Here is an 18,746-nt window from a genome sequence, read left to right as displayed (position 1 = left end):
AGATATCAGGACCTTTGTGTCTGAGGTGGACCAGGACTTGTATTTGTGAGTTAGATATCAGGACCTTTGTGTCTGAGGTGGACCAGGACTTGTATTTGTGAGGTAGATATCAGGACCTTTGTGTCTGAGGTAGATATCAATACTTGTATTTGTGAGTTAGATATCAGGACCTTTGTGTCTGAGGTAGATATCAGGACTTGTATTTGTGAGGTAGATATCTGGACCTTTGTGTCTGAGGTAGATATCAATACTTGTATTTGTGAGTTAGATATCAGGACCTTTGTGTCTGAGGTAGATATCAGGACTTGTATTTGTGATGTAGATATCAGGACCTTTGTGTCTGAGGTAGATATCAGGACTTGTATTTGTGAGTTAGATATCAGGACCTTTGTGTCTGAGGTAGATCAGGATTTGTATTTCTGACTTTTGGTATCAGGCCCTTTGTGTCTGAGGTAGATCAGGACTTGTATTTGTGATGTAGATATCAGGACCTTTGTGTCTGAGGTAGATCAGGATTTGTATTTCTGACTTTTGGTATCAGGCCCTTTGTGTCTGAGGTAGATCAGGACTTGTATTTGTGATGTAGATATCAGGACCTTTGTGTCTGAGGTAGATCAGGATTTGTATTTCTGACTTTTGGTATCAGGCTCAGTGTCTTTAGGTAGGTATATCCTGCAAATTTAACTTGTATCCGTAATACCCTTTCAGAAGAACTAATCGTGACATGTTGACAAATTCAGATATAGCCACTCATCGTTTGTTTCTATGGAGATCATTATAGATTTTTTTTCAGTTTTGTTTTGTGCCATAAGTGTGGACTAATCCCTTAAGAGGCAGGATTTATTAGAGTGAGATATATTGGTACATGGCCACTTGTGTTGTTGACCATACTTAAAATCAGTCCTATCCCAGATTTCCACAGGAAATGAGCGGAGGGATGATGAGAGTAGGTAAACAATATCTAAGGTCATCTCTCTGTAGGGACTATCACTCCAGTACTGATAGCCACACCAACACAGGTCACAGGGGGTATTAACTGTCACCAGGAAAGTGTTTTTGATCACACTTTCTGGTGCATCATACACGCTCAGAGTACATAAACCACGGCCTTGTGATATTTCTGTAGATATAAGTAGCAAATAAGGTTTTAAAAAGTCAGTCTATGTAAGTCAGGTTATACCTTTAATCTGTTACTGAAAGAAGATTTGTCTTTATTCTTCTTCCCTCACACCTTTACTTAACTTTCCACTGATCCCAGACAATGCTTAATTCAATCAACATAGCATCAAACCTTACACAAACTTGAATACCACTTTAGCATTTTATGTTTGAAACATTTTGGGTTTTTTCGTTAAAGCTATAGTTTGATAATTTTGTTTGTCTTTTACAGGTTACAGACTGTACCGACCTCTCAGACAACCTCAAGTTACCCAGACTACCAAGTTGTCAATGTTTCCGCTGAGCGCCTAGAGCGTGATCTCACAGCTGAGTTAAGGTCGGACCCCTCTGAGCTTCAACACTGGCCATGGTACCATGGCAATATATCTCGACAGCATGCTGAGAAAGTCGTGACTCGTGACGGAGATTTCCTTGTGAGAGATTGTATATCTCAGCCTGGAGATTTTGTCTTGACTACTGGGTGTCGGGGGGTACCAATACATTTTGTGATCAATTCTCAAATAACGGAGAGACCTGATTCTACCACACCAGATATATCCTATTATTTTGAGGATGAACAATTTGGTTCTGTACAGGATTTGGTAGACTTTTACAAGTCCCATCGCAAAGGGATCACAAAAGCATCAGGTGCTGTGATAAAGAATCCTATTGGTCGAACCATGCCGCTGAGCTATTACGACTCCAAATATGGTAACAAGGCAAGTCTGATTGGTGCTGCAGACTATGCATACACACCTACACAGAGTCCTCATGCTAGTCCATACAACAGCCCCAAAGTCAGTCCTAGGGGAAGTCCTAAGTCTCGACATAAACGGCCATTACGCACAGGTAGTCAGCCTTTGCTGGACATTGTGGACACAGAGGATCGGGAGAATGTGATTATATCTAACATGGATCGTTGTGACAGTTTACCCAGCATTCCGAATAAACTTGGGAACACATCATTGACAATGAAGACTTCTGTATCATCATCTAATTTACCCCCGTATCATGTGAGGTGTGGAAGTGAACCAGTGCTGATGGACCCAGGTCTCTTTATCGTAAGTAATAGACAGGGACAGTATCTCCAGATTCCAGCCGAAGCACGTCTCATGCCTTCCAGCTCAGACAGCAACCTCTCAAAGCCAGCACCTCCCAAACCTAGTCGTATACCATCTGTTAAGTATAAACAAAGACCCAAAGTTGAAGTGCGAAATCGTGACATGTATGAGGATGACGGAAGGGATTACTCAGATTACAGCCAGGTGAAGGAAGCACCTAGCTGGCTGGAACGAAACAATTTGTCAAATCAAAACAGGGCATTCCCTGTGGACCAAAATGCTAATTTGGCTGGGGACTCGCATATGAATGATTATGATAATGGTTATAACTCTGAAAAAATTCCGTACAATATTAATCAGGAAAAGGTGCGAAATGGAAACTCAAACCTGCATATCACTGACAGTCAAAGGTCAAGGTTATCATCTGATACAAAGTTTTCATTCTTGGATAATCGTGACTACGCTATGGTTCCGGATACTCCAACCACTAAAACTCCCACCAATAAGACTAGTGGTGAGAATTTTGAAGATATCTCTAGCTCAGACATGCTTAAAAGAACTAAAAGTCAAATGATGTCCATACCGACTGATAATGTTGGATCAACCTTAAATATTGCTAAGTATTCAAGTGACATTTTGCCAGAGGAAAATAAACCTTTGGAAACTTCAACATTAGTGACTGTGAAAAGCTTGTTACTTTCAACAGATCCAAGAATACTAGCATTACACATGACCAAAATTGACCTTGAGAGTCTAAAGGTCATTTTTGACAGTGATCTTGGAGTTGGTGTGAAGTCGGGATTGGAGTTAATGACACTTCCACAGGGGAAACGGCTGCGACAGGACACAGTTGAGAGGTAAATACAGCATCAAATCAGGAATATTTATAGAAGCATCAAGTGATATACATACAAGCGCATGTATTAGAAAGTGTAATTACTGCAAAATAACTATCATAGCAAATGTAATGATAGCATTTATAATAGTAATTATAACATTAACTACAACTGGAACTGTTATGATTAATTCCTGTTCTAGGTCTGATCTTATCAATCTGATGAGCATTCTTTGAATATTTTTAAACATTTTATTTTGAATTACTCTGTAAGTGTATATTTTTTTGGTTATTGAAATAATGCATACAAGTACACTGCTGTTGATAAGTTCAACAAGTTATAGTTTTACATGACGCACCATACTGCCATGCAGCGTTAGTAATGTTCGTGGAGGGTTTAGTTTCAATTCCGAACCACACTATCAATGATGTGTGTTATGATAAGTAAGAAATTCTGCCTCTATACAAACAGTGGGATAGGGAATTTGTACCCTGCATCTGTGATTTTAATGTATTATCAGGTAAATAATTTATCAAATGTTTATTCTAATGTGAAAATCATTTCAGGTGTTGCTGTTTGAAATTATTCACAAGGACCACAATTTTGACATGTCAGAAAGTAACAGACCGTGCTAAGATGCTTAGTCAGTGGATAGAGGTCGCTCTTCAGTTGAGGGTCACGCTAGGAAACTTGTTCGCTTTTTCTGCGGTGATGGAAGGCCTGGCTAGTATTCAGGTCAGTATTCTTCGTAAAAGTTTAGAAAACTCCAAGCTTATTAATGTCATTTTTTCTCAGACATTCTGATGATTTTATATACATTCCATCAAATGCTACTTGGAAAATCTAGCATAAAATTTCTTTATCATCATCATCATCATCATCATCATCATCATCATCATCATCATCATCATTTTTCTGTTAAAGTTGATTGTGTTTTGAATATATCAGGAATGGCAGATCTGTAATTATTTAAACACTGAACTTAAAAAAACATTTTAAGTAGAATAACAAAAATTGTTACAGGGAATAGTAGCTTAGGAATGATTGATCGATATATTTGACTAGAGTCTCATGTAAACAAACCACAAACATTGTCTGGAGGTACAAAGACTGAACCTGACAAATCTCTGTTACAGATTCAGAGGCTGAGAGATACTTGGATGGTGCTGAGACAGAACCACACGTCCAGTGCTTTTACCTTTGACACAAAACACAAGGCAGCACTCAAGTCACTCAATGATGGCAGTGGCTTGCTACCCCTCCAAAATGTAACCATACCAGACATTAGTTCTCTTGTGGTGCTGCTAGAACGGGACGATGATTCCCTTCTAGATTATCTCCCTTGGGAGAATGCCGATCCAAACTCGGGGTTAGACATTTTATTGACCCACCTGGACACAGCACGTTTGATCACTGCCCAGGCAGGACTGTACAGTGTTACAGGTCAAGCTTTGCTGAACGCCTTTACCCCTGATACCGAACTATTAGATATTTTTCGTACAGAGTTCCAAATGAAGCTGCTGTGGGGCGCCAAAGGGGCAAGTGTTGAACGGACATTAAGGCTGAATAAATTTGAACAACTACTGACTGTCTTGTCAAATCGAGCAGAGCCCCCTGGTGATGATGGCACAGAAGTGTGATTGAAACAAAGATTTAGTGATGTGTGACGTGGTGATGTTGTAGAGTGAATGTTTGACTAAACTGTTTGTGTTTTTAAAAATCGTTACCAGGCAAGCAAGTTGTGCTGATGGTATAGGTATGAAAATGAGTGCCCAAGTGAACTGTGTGGAATTGAGTGATGGACAAGTGTTTTATCAGTATTGTTATAAAGTCTTCCAGAGTCTGATGACTCTCATAACTGGTGCTGGATGGTCGAATTAGGATCCATTCATAAACATATAAATCCAGTTTACAGCAAATGATATATATAAGTATAACAGAATACTCATCATTATCATTATGGCATGTTCGTTAAGGAGTCATACTGTTCTAGGATGTCATTGTCAAGCATTTAATACCTTAATATTGTAAGATATATAATATGTTACATAGGTAGGATATTTTAAAGGCCATTTAAAGAAAAAGTGGTTCTTGATTTTTAATTTGTTAAAAACTAGTCCCATCTAGTTCTTTAAACTCTCAGAATATTGAACAGAACTTGTTTGCAGTTCTTCTAAATTCTCAATAAGGCACCTAACATTAACTGCATTTGATTGTTTGTTAAGCTTTCTGTATATTGATTTTTATTTTGAGAAATTACTTGATGGGAGAGATGTACTCAGAGATTTTCATATTAATATATAACCATTAATACTTACTTAGATACTTAAAAACAAAACAAGAAGAATTTGGCTATAATGCATTCTTGAATGAGCAAAAAAAAGTTTCTTTCACAAATAAAATACTCAAGTTCATGCTACATCACTTTTGTTACTAATTCAGAAAAAGTGATGATGAAATTGTCTTACTTCGATAATTTCCCGAAGTTCAACAGATACTTTGTCTTTCATTCAGGGTGTCATTTTGAAATTATCATGCAGGCATTAAACTGAATATATTGAATTAATGATTTCAGAAATTCTTTTGGAAGAGAATGTGATCTTTGAAGTATCCTAGGGCATGTTTAGTTTTTGTTTTAGACACAGAGATGTTTTATCTACTGAACTTTTTATCTTTTAGCATTTTTTTGGTAAGATTATATTTTTGCATTGATGTCTAATAATTATTTTCTTAAGTTGTATTTTTATCAAATTTATAGGAAATCTGCATGTTTCTTTTGATAAAAGTCAAAGTATTTGCAGATTGGTCGGTAAATTTATTGAATACAGTGTAAATGAAAAAATTTGAAACAACTTCCCATAGCTCTGTTTTAAAGGAAAGCCCACTTCATTTTTTGTGAACTCAATTATTCTGTAAGCTGTATCTTACTATTAAAGTAAGGCAACATGTAAGTTTGGTATATGCTTACCCTTTTGTGGAGAAGGTGGAGAATTGATCTACTTTTAATCTGATGAATTATCAGTATTTACCTCCCTTTGTGGTAAAAGTGTATTACCTCCCTTTACATAATGTTCCCGAATACTTTATTCCAGTGTACCATTGAAAAATATTATCTGGATAAATGTTTCAACAGAATCCTCATTCAACCTTTGGGAATAATAAAAAGAAATTGTATATATTTACATACTGCAGTTCTTTGTGCCCATACTCCTCAGAGACATGTGTAATATTTACATCATCAGATTGTTAACTTAAGTTAATGTTTAACCATTTTGAAATATTTATGTAATTTTGGAAAATCATTGTGATGTTGTAACAAGCTTACTTCAAAGAAAAAGTTAGATTTCATTGCCCTTTATAAAGAATACTTATTTTCACAGGCAGTTATATACATTTAAATATCCACAGATATAAGGAATTGAATATTCATCTACTTTATACAAGATGTATATATGCTTAAATTCTTCATTGCTTTACAGAAAACAAGATGGTTTCTCTCTACTTGGGCCATTATCTAAACACAAAATTATTTCATTTGTGATAAAGTTTGTACACAGAAATATTTTTATTTGAATACAGGGGTACTGGTGTCAACCCTAAGAAAAGATAACTCCCATAAACATGTGGTTTGTTTTAAATGTGAGAATAAAGATATTCTTATATTACAGCAAATACTGTACTGTTTATATCACAGCAACATTTTAAGTGTATATCTTGTACATGTACTTACTAAAAATATCAAATGAATAAAAAACAATATAACAATTACATATTTCATTGTGATTCTTTCATTAAAATCCATGTCATAGATAAATATCGATTTCCTGCAGTTTAAGTGCCTCCTCCAGGAATCGAACCCGGGACCTCTGACTCACTTATCTGATGGTCAACCGATAGAGCTAATGAGAAGTTCTCCCTTGCCGAGCGGTATATTGCAGCTAGTATTTTAACAGGGTTATACATATTTGTTTCATTGTCAATAGTGATGATTTTAATTTCAACTACATATAACGCTTCAGCCTTTTCCATGATAAAGGTTCACGGTTAACTGGATCACGTAAAAGGCTTCATTATCTACCATGATAAAGATTCGCTGGTTGGCTGAAATGCATTTAAAGTTTTCAGCTTCAATATGGTAAAGTTTCAAGGTTACCTAAACGCTCGATGCTTCTGTATCAGCCATGATAAATATTTATGGTTGACTGAGTTTCAGATACGTTCCATTTATTATAATGAGATAATTAAAAGAATGAAAACTTCCTAGTTCTAGATCGATGGCGATTTTGACATTTAGTTGTATTTACTTCTTAACGGAAGGTTCAAATTTATCGCTTTTGGTAATGTCGGATCAGGGGAGCTTACTCTTACTACATATAAAAAGTTTTGGCGTATTGATATAACTGATGATCTTGTGTGCGAGATCAGCTGATCGTTTCACATGAATGACTGTATTTATAGTGTTTCAGATGGTAGACTCGAGAAACAACAGTCAGAATGTATATATATATTATATAACGGATTTTGATTGTCCATATGGACAAAGATGTGTGTGTTATCAGTGGCCTTATCTGACCGCTGAAAACGGTTGAAGAGAGTGCTAACCTCATAATTTAATGAATTTACCACAGAAACTATATAACTTTGGAAGATTATACTGTAGCGTATGTACTGAACTGTTTGTACGAAATCTACTGGTTTCGTTACGATGAATTATTTGTTTAATTTCCAAGTATTGTGTACATGGTCTAGAGGGAACATTTCAAGATAGCGCAATCTTACTGCCGAGGATTCTCAGCTGCGATCAACATTCGCTTCAGTTTATTATTACACAGAATCCGACGCACATTTGTACCTTTCATGTAGACTATGTCGACAGATGTGTTAACACGCCTTATTAGGACCAGAGTGTCAGTACTACAGTACTGTGTTCGTCGTCGTCGCCATCTTGATTTTTCCTTCCAGATCGCGCACACGATCCAACTGTCTTTTTTATCTACATATTCCAATCTCCGTCTTGAAATATGTTCAATTTACTTGAAATAAATTATGATATAGGCATAAGTGGACCAACTTATCGATTGTCCTTGAGCTTGTCATTTACAAGTACAGTGTGCGCGTACAGTTGTGCCTATCACGAGACACACATTCCAGCCTTGCCCGATTAAAACTGCTTTATCAATACCACATATTACATATATGCAAATATTGTTTTAACGATAACTGCATTTCAGATGCTTTTTATCATGTCTCGTGCTTGGTACGCGGTTATGTCACATGCTGAGTAAAACATTATCTTTATACCTACTAAGCGGTCTTTGGTCTAAGACTTGATGATAGATATGACATACGTATATATATATATTGTTTGTTCTACATCACTAAGATATATCCTCGCATGATTCGGTTGTGTGTGCCAAATCTGTTAACATACGCAAAACCAATTTCTGTTTCTTATGGTTTGATTTCTTAACCAAAGGCAACAAGTTAACGGAATCACAGCATTTCATTATAAGTGAGTGATATATCGTTCTATTATGGCTGAAAGTTTGACGCGAAGTGGAGGTCAGATTCCCGTTCGTTTGAAGGGCCAGTCTACTTGTGTTTATCATCATGGGAAATCACTGGATCTGTTTTGCGGAACATGTCAAGAGATTGCCTGTGTTGACTGTACGTCTTCGACACACAATGGCCACACCTTTGTGACACTGAGTAAATATTCCACGAGGAAGAAAGCAAAACTTAAAAAGTTGATAATAAAAAAAGAAACGAAAGAAATTCCTTCGATAAAGGAAAGTATCAGAATTATTGATGCCAACATCAACGAAACCGACACCACGTTCACTTCCATCGCTTCAGAAATTGTAAAACAGAAGGATCGACTAAAACGAAAGGTGGATGCACTCGCAGATCAAACACTTGCTGTTTATGAAAAACTTAAAGTAGAAAACATGATTTTGTTAGAAAACTATAAAGAAGAACATGAAAAACGACACGCAGTGCTGAAAAAACAGGTACAGGAATGCCGGACACTGGTTCAAACTAAGGAGGATATCACCTTGTATGATGGTGCTATCGATTTTGAGCCTCCGGTAATATTGCCTCCAATGCCAGTGCTAAATACAGCTAGCTTTTCCCCTAATCTGATGCCACTTGACCTCCTCAAACACGCGTTCGGTAAAGTGACAAAAGGCGACAGTAAAAGCAATACCCCTGTGGAGAAAGTCTCAGAAGTTCCAAAGAACAAGGGAGAAACTTCAACACATTTAGTATTGCAGGCAGAACAAAAAGATAACATTTCTGATACGACGCAGCTAAAATCTACTAAACCTCCTTCGGCTGTGAAAGAAGAATTTACTCCTTTTAGCCGACATGAAAAGGAAGATTCTGTCCTACCTCCGGAAACCGAATCTGCTGTGTTTCCCGAAAGACTTAATCAAAAGGCAAGAAGGAAGAATAAGAAGAATAATCCTAGACAAACGCCACCACCGCAACGCCCACAAGACACGGAAAACGTAATTATAATGCCAATCTTAGCGCGGATGAAAAATGGTGATATGTGGATAGCGGACGGTTATAGAAAAGCCTTAGTACGTGTTGGCAAAACAGGCATAGAGAAGGAAATCATACAACACACAAGACGAATCACAGACCATTCCTTCTCCAGTGAAAACCAGGAACTATGGATTTGTTCCACGGACGATAATAGTGTCATGAATGTGACTTCTGTATCGACGACCTCCAGGTTCAACACCGCTGAGTCTCCTTTGTGTATATGCGCAACAATGGATGGCCACATCATCGTCGGCATGTCAAACCAAATAACAAAGTTCAACAGCCAGGGGGACGTCATCGTCACCACTAAACATAGCATTTTCTCGATATTCAGCCGACAAATTGTTTGTGTACCAGGGTTTATTGTAGAATGTCGGATGACGAAAAATATCGCAGTGAGTGACACAGCGTCAATGAATGTACTAGTGATGGACAAAACGTTTCATGAGTTATTTCGATATCCTGGACATCAGCCGGAACATCTCCACCATCTCATATCGGTAGATCAATTTCTTCCTACATGGATTACTTATAGTCCGGATGGGTGCATGTTCATAAGAGACATTGGAAACAACGTTGTGCATCACATCGGTGGAAACGGCGAATTTTATAAATTGCTTGTGAAGAAATGATACATTGAGAGTAGTCTTTGGCATGACTTGCCTTGGACGTGTTATTGGAACTGTACGGATTTCTGTCACATACAAAAATCGGAAGTGCTTGTAGGGGGAATGCTTAAACATGATAGTGATATTTACTTATTGATTTGAAACAATTAACATAAATTATCAAATATCGTGCTGTACATAGGACAAATCACAGATCACTCCTCTTCAGTGAAAACCTTGAACTATGGATTTGTTCCACAGCCGAAAACAGTCATGAATGTGACCTTTACATCGATGACCCACATATCCTACGATTTGAGTTTGTTTATTGACTTGAAATATATGACACCAATTACCAAACTAGATGTACTGACGTGTACAAGGCTTGTAAGCCTGTATTGAAGCTCATTTCAGGATTGATTATGGAAGGAAACTAAATAGTGTCTACGAGGAAACTAGCATGGCTCTAGTTTCACAAAAAGTTCATTAAGGAAATTCGATTTGAAACTTTCCATGGGGTCATCACATAATTTAATGGTATCCGCTTAATTTAAATTCATAATAGTTTTTTTGAATAGACAAAATAAGGAACATTTGTGAATTTTTTTTATCCAGAGTGACTCTGTTACCGGGTTGTATGTAATTTATGACAAACGAAGTAATGAAAAAACCAAAATTTAAAATAATCAGAAAGACAACCGATCTAAGATATATCAAATGACATCTATCATGTGACCAGCGTTATTATTGTAGGCATGGCAACAACGACAGATCATCGTCTAATTGGCTGTTCAATTGCAATTTCACTGTCTATAATGAACTCTTTATCATAGTCTTAAGTTGTATCTGTGGAGGACATTGAACTATCTTGTTACGACAGTTATTGTCGTGTCGCACAATATGTGACATGCTATTGATGTTTTGTGAATGAGAATTCATATGATGTGTGCTTTTGTACACCTTTTAAAGGTTCGGAAGTTTAATTAATGTCGAAATGATTATTTCAGTACTTTATTTTGTTCAAGAATGAGCTTAACACGATCCTAGATTGATTGAACGGTTTTTTTTAAAAAAAATGTTAACCAACACAGAACGGTTTGAATGTTTACTTTTGCATTAATTGTGTTATCTGTATTATTGACATTAACAAAATAGTATACAAATTACCATAGTCTATTTAAGAAACACATGCCTAAGCTTTGTATAAACATGAGGCTAAAACAAAATAAAGTGTGAAATTATTCACCTTTGTTAATCTTTATTTTATCTCAAATGTCTCATCCATTTTTCTATCCAAACAATTGTCCAAGTGTATCTCCAATAGCTTTTCCTGCACAGAATGCTCCTGAAACGTCACAGATAGGGTCCACAACTCCTCCGACAAGGCAAGCTGCCCCAGCAACTCCACAAGCCCCATCAACATAGTCATCAGCGATCTGTTGGTGTTCCACTGGCAACGCACCTGTCGCATAGAAATACAATAATTTATCACTAATAATATGTTTACAAATTCTTAATACAAACACCAAATCAATGAAACGAACAAAAGATATTAATAAAAAAAAGATATTAAGAGATAATTCAAAAAGACAAGAATGTGAGTTGACCAGGTGTTCCGGAAGGGTAAATTTTCTTCTTCCTCGGCGACACACGCGTTGTAAACATTATTCAAGCCAATTAAGCAATCTAACAACAGTGAAACTACCAGAATTACTCTAGACAAACACACGGAATATAGTGAAAACACATTGATTATTTTGATTATTAGAGGAGAGGCATGTCCAAAAACCTTAATCATGAGCAGTCATATTAAATGGGAATACCTCTACCAACACTCGCACACACAAAATATACAAACTGTAGGTAATTGTGAAATATGAACATAGCAATGAAGTCTACTAATACATGATAAAACAGTAGACTTACTCCTGGCTAGGGTCGCCATACGTAAGGTGTTGGCGATCTCATGATCAGATTTAGACTTCACTTGGAAGGCATGGGATGCGGCAAAAAACAAAAGACAGCCGAACAGTACTGTCAGTTGCATGTTGATTTTGGTAGAAATGTCAAATTCTGAAAAAGAATTTTTTAAATCGGATATAAAAGGCCTTGCAATGAGTCACCAACTAACGAAACATTCCGGAAATATAATATTGTTTGCAGATCTCCTTTTCCATGTACTTGAATCTTCTTCAGTTTGAAGGAAGTTATAGAGAATAGAAAGGAAACCAAAACAAAACATAAAACAACACAAACGTGGTCATTACCATTGGTGTACCATCTGTTCCAGCCAATGGTTGTTGTGTATTTGTATCTGAGTCACTTAAGTGATATACGGTTCAGTTGCTGATAATTATTAATCCAGACTTTTCTTAAAATATATTTCAAAGCCAACAAAGTCACATAAGTACCGTGATATGATTACAAATCGATTGAATTACGAATTTATTTTTCATTCAAGCAAATATAGGTACATTGTGACTTAAAACCTAAACCATCAATATGTAAGCTGATATTCCTTACCTGAGATGTCTTAGGACGAAGATGTATGAAGAATATTTTGGTTCGTGGAATTTATATGAAAATGAGAGTCGTGATGACAGCAATTGACCAATCCATGCAGAGTATTGATCAGTAAACAACATGTAGGATTGGCTGTATAGATACAATGACCTAACTGCACAACGAAGTTGAAGGCCGACATATACCTGCTGTTTTCAAGTTTTCCGCATTGTCGTTCTTTTAAATTTAGAAATAATAGATTGGCTAAAAGTCAAATAATTAAAAAAAAAAAAAAACACACACACACACACCCACACACACACCATCACACACACACACACCATCACACACACACACACCATCACACACACACACACACACACACACACACACACACACACACACACACACACACACACACACACACACACACACACACACACACACACACACACACACACACACACACACACACACAACACACACACACACACCATAACACACACACAGAGACAATTTCGAGGAAATTAGGTTTTCCTACGTCTAAGGTATTTTACTTTCAACAGATAAGCCAGATAATTTCCTTGCTGTAATGTTAAAAACAATTACTTGCACTTTTTGACCAATTCGTCAAAATTCAAACTTCAAAACCTTGTAGCATTTTTCAAAGTCAAGAAAATAACAGAGTTATATCTCAGTTCGTCACACCAAAGTTAATAAGGATGAAACTGGTGGATTCAGGTGTCCAACACATGTATAAACAAAACAAAGACAAAATCACCATAAACCCTTTATAATAAATAACCTACGTCTATATATCATAAATATTTATATTATAACCTAGTATTTCGTGTAATGCGTACTAAATTGTTTCCAAGCTATAGGTCATGACCATTTACAAAATAGATTATCAAGCTACCTTGACAAACCAGCCATTTCCAGATTATCTCACAAACACGGAACTCAATTTTACAAAAACAATGTTGCCATATGTTGAATTCACAATTCACTAGTAGTAATCGACGCAATAACGTTTTTTAAAACATAAAAGCATATTGGTACAGCGAAAATAAAAAATAAATTTTAAGAAAATAATAAAAAGGTTTAATAATTTGATGAATACACTTCAACATTTAGATACAAGATATATTGAGTATTCTATTTTTTCGTTTGAGATGTGTGAGGCTGAATGCCCGTTGTAAGTGTACAGTTAATGCGGGAATTCGTTGTCTCCCAGCTGGGTAGTGTCTAGAACACTAAGCCTCAGCTATCCATTTCGTATTGTTATTGTTGCATCTTGTGACTGAACAGTGGCACTAAAGGTCAAACGAATAAACCTACTATATCAGTAAGACGTCTAAAGTAATCTATTCCTATGAATCATTGATGTTAACAGTACAACATCTAAAGAATCCAGTCATCCGGATAGAAATATCATTCGCTCTTTCCCTTTCTCATCTTACTTGGATTGACCAACATGACAGGTATTGTCGATGACGTTGAAGAAACTTTCCCTGCGGTGCGTCTCATTCTATTTTCCTTGTACATTTTTCCACGAGGCTCTGTGTCATATTTTTTCCTCGTTTAATTAAATTTGTGTTGAAGATTTGTTTTTGATATGTCGGTAGATAGTACATCGAAAAGGGAAATAGTTAATAAGTAGCACACAAAGACAAAGTTCGGTATATATGTATGATACATGATATGTGTATAAAATTTTCTGCAATTTATGATGACAAGTTCCTATAAAAAGATGAATATTTTGTGAAATAGATAAAGATAAATATTGGCCTGTGATTTGACTATATCATACATCGTTATTGATACATCTGTTTTGAAAAAGGTTTCGGTTTTCTTCTAGGATACAACAATTAAGGTCCGTAGCATTAATGACAAGTCCAGGAAGGATGAATCAACTGTATGATGCAGTTTGAGAATTCTGAAAGTTACAGTTTACGCGTGTGCCTTCTGTACAGTCAATGTTTGGAGCCAGTGTTAAGCATGAAACCATATCATTGATAATTTAAAAATCAGGCGTAGGATGCTTAAAGGGGGGCAGTGTTTATCATTATCTGTATTTGGTCAATCAGAACGTGTGAAGATTGCAACTGTTCATTTATCTATAATTCCAAACATCATGGATTGGTCAACCTAAATCATGACGATTAATATTCTCCTATAAATTCCTCCGTCCGACATTTTCCTGCCCAATTCTCGCCATACAACCTCCCAGGTAGGATTATTGTTCATATTTAAGCAGTTAAATTTTAAATTCACTTCAATTTCAAATGCATTTCTTTAGTTATAATTTTCTTTTGTTTGTTAATATATTTAAATTAATCAAATTGATTAAGTTTCAGCAACATCTCTGAAATAAGAAAGTTTTATGGAACTGGGGTTAGAAGGGTTATTTAATCATGGGCGTATGATAATAGAGAATGTGTGTGTTATTTATATCTGAATACATAACACAACTTTAATTTTGATTTTCGTTAATCTATACTGTTTTAACAAAAAGAAATTTACATCAAGACAAGCAAGGACGTAATTTGCCCTTTTCTGACTTATTTACATAATTTTCCAATTTTGGAGGTTATTGGATGTTGTCGTTTCCATTTGTATTTTAGCCCAAATATCAACATGCAACTGACAGTACTGTTCGGCTGTGTTTTGCTTTTTGCCGCATCCCATGCCTTCCAAGTGAAGTCTAAATCTGATCAGGAGATTGCCAACACCTTACGTATGGCGACCCTAGCCAGGAGTAAGTCTACTTGTTATCGGTTGAAAAAAAAATATAATAAGTTCAACAAATGTACTTGATGGAAATAGATAATTATTCGTTAATTCAGAATGTCTTGATATATATTTGAAAACTAAAGTCCTTGTATTTCTTTGTTTCAGGTGCGTTGCCAGTGGAACACCAACAAATCGCTGATGACTATGTTGATGGGGCTTGTGGAGTTGCTGGGGCAGCTTGCGTTCTCGGAGGAGTTGTGGACCCTGTCTGTGACGTTTCAGGAGCGTTCTGTGCAGGAAAAGCTATTGGAGATACACTTGGACACATTTTTGGATAGTTTTATTGTAATAAAGGCGAATCTCTGACTTATCTCTTTCTTTTCTTTCCGTCATATATGTACAGATATTATCTTGCACAATGTGTAACCGTGCTACAATAAAAGTGATACAATTCTGACTATGATAAATATAACGTAAGTGAGTCATGGACAAAACATCCATTGCAAATTCATACATTTTACAAATTATCTTCATAAGTATCTTCTTAATTGATTTCCAACGTGATGTTAAAACCATGCAAAGAATTCAATCTTTGCTTTAAATCATGATACGTTTACTGTAACTTGTATTTGTACGCAAGTTTCGGTTATCAGTTGAATTTCTTTAGTCATCAAGTGCCGTAGAATACCCTGAAGAATGGAAAGACAATAAAGAAAGATAAGTACTGTGATAAGAATTATAAACGCTTTAAATCTCTTCAACCTCGACATATCTATCGTTAGAATTGTGATGTATTTAGAAAATAAAACGGAAATAAGTAGTATTTATAAATATACATATTCATACCGCAACCAGACATTATTGTTGGAGTTTTATCTGTTATATCTTAATGGTAAACGAGGTGCTCATATCTGTCTATCAATTTTCTTGCCCTTCTGTTAAAAATAGTTTCTGTTATTTTTATTTGGAGGGCTGCATGGCAAAATAGTCAACAACATGTCATAAAACAATGAAAAGACACACAGATACATCTCAAATAGGCATTTTCTTAATACGTCTGAAAAATGATATATAATGCATGAAATAATTTTTGACGTGCCTATATGTGGTGACATCCTTTCCTTGTACAAATGATCAGATCATCGATTGCACATATCGACAAGTAAGTAAAAATAGGGTGAAATCTGAATGGACGTATCTGTCCTTATAGATAAAGACTCGTGATAGAGGTCTCTTAAAGTCTGATATTTAACATGAAATATAGACTTACTGCTGGAGATGTCAGATTATAAAATTGCACCTCGTTTTCCGTTACACAATCGACAAATAAGTAAAAGTAACACTCACTAGGTGGATTTCCTGTATAATTAAATCCCTAACGAAAATAAAAGTGCAGTTTTTCGAGGGGTGGGGGAGGGGGGAAATCTAAAAAGATGTATCTGTCCTTATAGGTAAAGACTCATGATAGAGGTCTCTTACAGTCTGATATTTAACATGAAATATAGGCTTACTGCTGGGGATGTCAGATTATAAGATTGTCATCGTCACCACTAAACATAGCATTTTCTTGATATTCAGCCGACAAATTGTTTGTGTACCAGGATTTATTGTAGAATGTCTGATGAAAAATATCGCAGTTAGTGACACAGCGTCAATGAATATACTAGTGATGGACAAACTGTTTCGTGAGTAATTTCGATACCCTAGCCATCGGCTGGAAAATTTCCGCCATCTCATATCGGTAGATCAATTTCTTCCTACATGGATTACTTATAGTCCAGATGGGTGCATGTTCATTAGAGACATTGGTAACAACGTTGTGCATCACATCGGTGGAAATGGCGAACTTTATGGATTGCTGGTGAAGGAATGATACATTCAGAGGCCTCCTTGGCATGACGTGCCTTGGACATATTATTGGAACTGTACAAATACAAAAATCGGAAGTGCTTGTAGGGGGAATGCTGAAACATGATAGTGATATTTACTTATTGATTTGAAATAATTAACATAAATTATCAAATATCGTGCTGTACATAGGACAAATCACAGATCACTCCTCTTCAGTGAAAACCTTGAACTATGGATTTGTTCCACAGCCGAAAACAGTCATGAATGTGACCTTTACATCGATGACCCACATATCCTACGATTTGAGTTTGTTTATTGACTTGAAATATATGACACCAATTACCAAACTAGATGTACTGACGTGTACAAGGCTTGTAAGCCTGTATTGAAGCTCATTTCAGGATTGATTATGGAAGGAAACTAAATAGTGTCTACGAGGAAACTAGCATGGCTCTAGTTTCACAAAAAGTTCATTAAGGAAATTCGATTTGAAACTTTCCATGGGGTCATCACATAATTTAATGGTATCCGCTTAATTTAAATTCATAATAGTTTTTTTGAATAGACAAAATAAGGAACATTTGTGAATTTCTTTTATCCACAGTGACTCTGTTACCGGGTTGTATGTAATTTATGACAAACGAAGTAATGAAAAAACCAAAATTTAAAATAATCAGAAAGACAACCGATCTAAGATATATCAAATGACATCTATCATGTGACCAGCGTTATTATTGTAGGCATGGCAACAACGACAGATCATCGTCTAATTGGCTGTTCAATTGCAATTTCACTGTCTATAATGAACTCTTTATCATAGTCTTAAGTTGTATCTGTGGAGGACATTGAACTATCTTGTTACGACAGTTATTGTCGTGTCGCACAATATGTGACATGCTATTGATGTTTTGTGAATGAGAATTCATATGATGTGTGCTTTTGTACACCTTTTAAAGGTTCGGAAGTTTAATTAATGTCGAAATGATTATTTCAGTACTTTATTTTGTTCAAGAATGAGCTTAACACGATCCTAGATTGATTGAACGGTTTTTTTTTTTAAAATGTTAACCAACACAGAACGGTTTGAATGTTTACTTTTGCATTAATTGTGTTATCTGTATTATTGACATTAACAAAATAGTATACAAATTACCATAGTCTATTTAAGAAACACATGCCTAAGCTTTGTATAAACATGAGGCTAAAACAAAATAAAGTGTGAAATTATTCACCTTTGTTAATCTTTATTTTATCTCAAATGTCTCATCCATTTTTCTATCCAAACAATTGTCCAAGTGTATCTCCAATAGCTTTTCCTGCACAGAATGCTCCTGAAACGTCACAGATAGGGTCCACAACTCCTCCGACAAGGCAAGCTGCCCCAGCAACTCCACAAGCCCCATCAACATAGTCATCAGCGATCTGTTGGTGTTCCACTGGCA

General features: G+C 36.0%; 2 protein-coding genes across 2 annotated transcripts in view; both read left to right on the top strand.

Annotated features, from left to right (window-relative positions):
• The window catches only part of LOC132544647 (breast cancer anti-estrogen resistance protein 3 homolog), a 45,039-nt gene extending 39,284 nt beyond the window's left edge, over nt 1–5,755 (top strand). Inside the window, exons 5-7 of the mRNA XM_060208269.1 lie at nt 1,391–3,076; nt 3,622–3,790; nt 4,192–5,755. Coding sequence (XP_060064252.1) covers nt 1,391–3,076; nt 3,622–3,790; nt 4,192–4,695 — 2,359 coding nt within the window. The 3' untranslated portion in view covers nt 4,696–5,755. The remainder of the gene's footprint in view (nt 1–1,390; nt 3,077–3,621; nt 3,791–4,191) is intronic.
• A 2,834-nt stretch (nt 5,756–8,589) lies between these two features.
• LOC132544671 (uncharacterized) lies at nt 8,590–10,239 on the top strand. Its single transcript, XM_060208295.1, has one exon. It carries the CDS (start codon nt 8,590–8,592, stop codon nt 10,237–10,239), a length of 1,650 nt encoding a protein of 549 aa, XP_060064278.1.
• The last annotated feature ends 8,507 nt before the right edge of the window (nt 10,240–18,746 follow it).

Source organism: Ylistrum balloti, unplaced genomic scaffold (assembly GCF_031769215.1).
Source record: "Ylistrum balloti isolate Yb309-2 unplaced genomic scaffold, AGI_CSIRO_Ybal_v1 Utg369806, whole genome shotgun sequence".
Classification (NCBI taxonomy): Eukaryota; Metazoa; Mollusca; class Bivalvia; order Pectinida; family Pectinidae; genus Ylistrum; species Ylistrum balloti.
The sequence above is the reverse complement of the archived record's forward strand: the minus strand, read 5'-3'. Positions and strand labels throughout refer to the sequence as shown.

Coding starts and splice junctions, on each gene's coding strand:
- LOC132544671 (XM_060208295.1), top strand. CDS start 8,590: ATGGCTGAAAGTTTGACGCGAAGTGGAGGTCAGATTCCCGTTCGTTTG.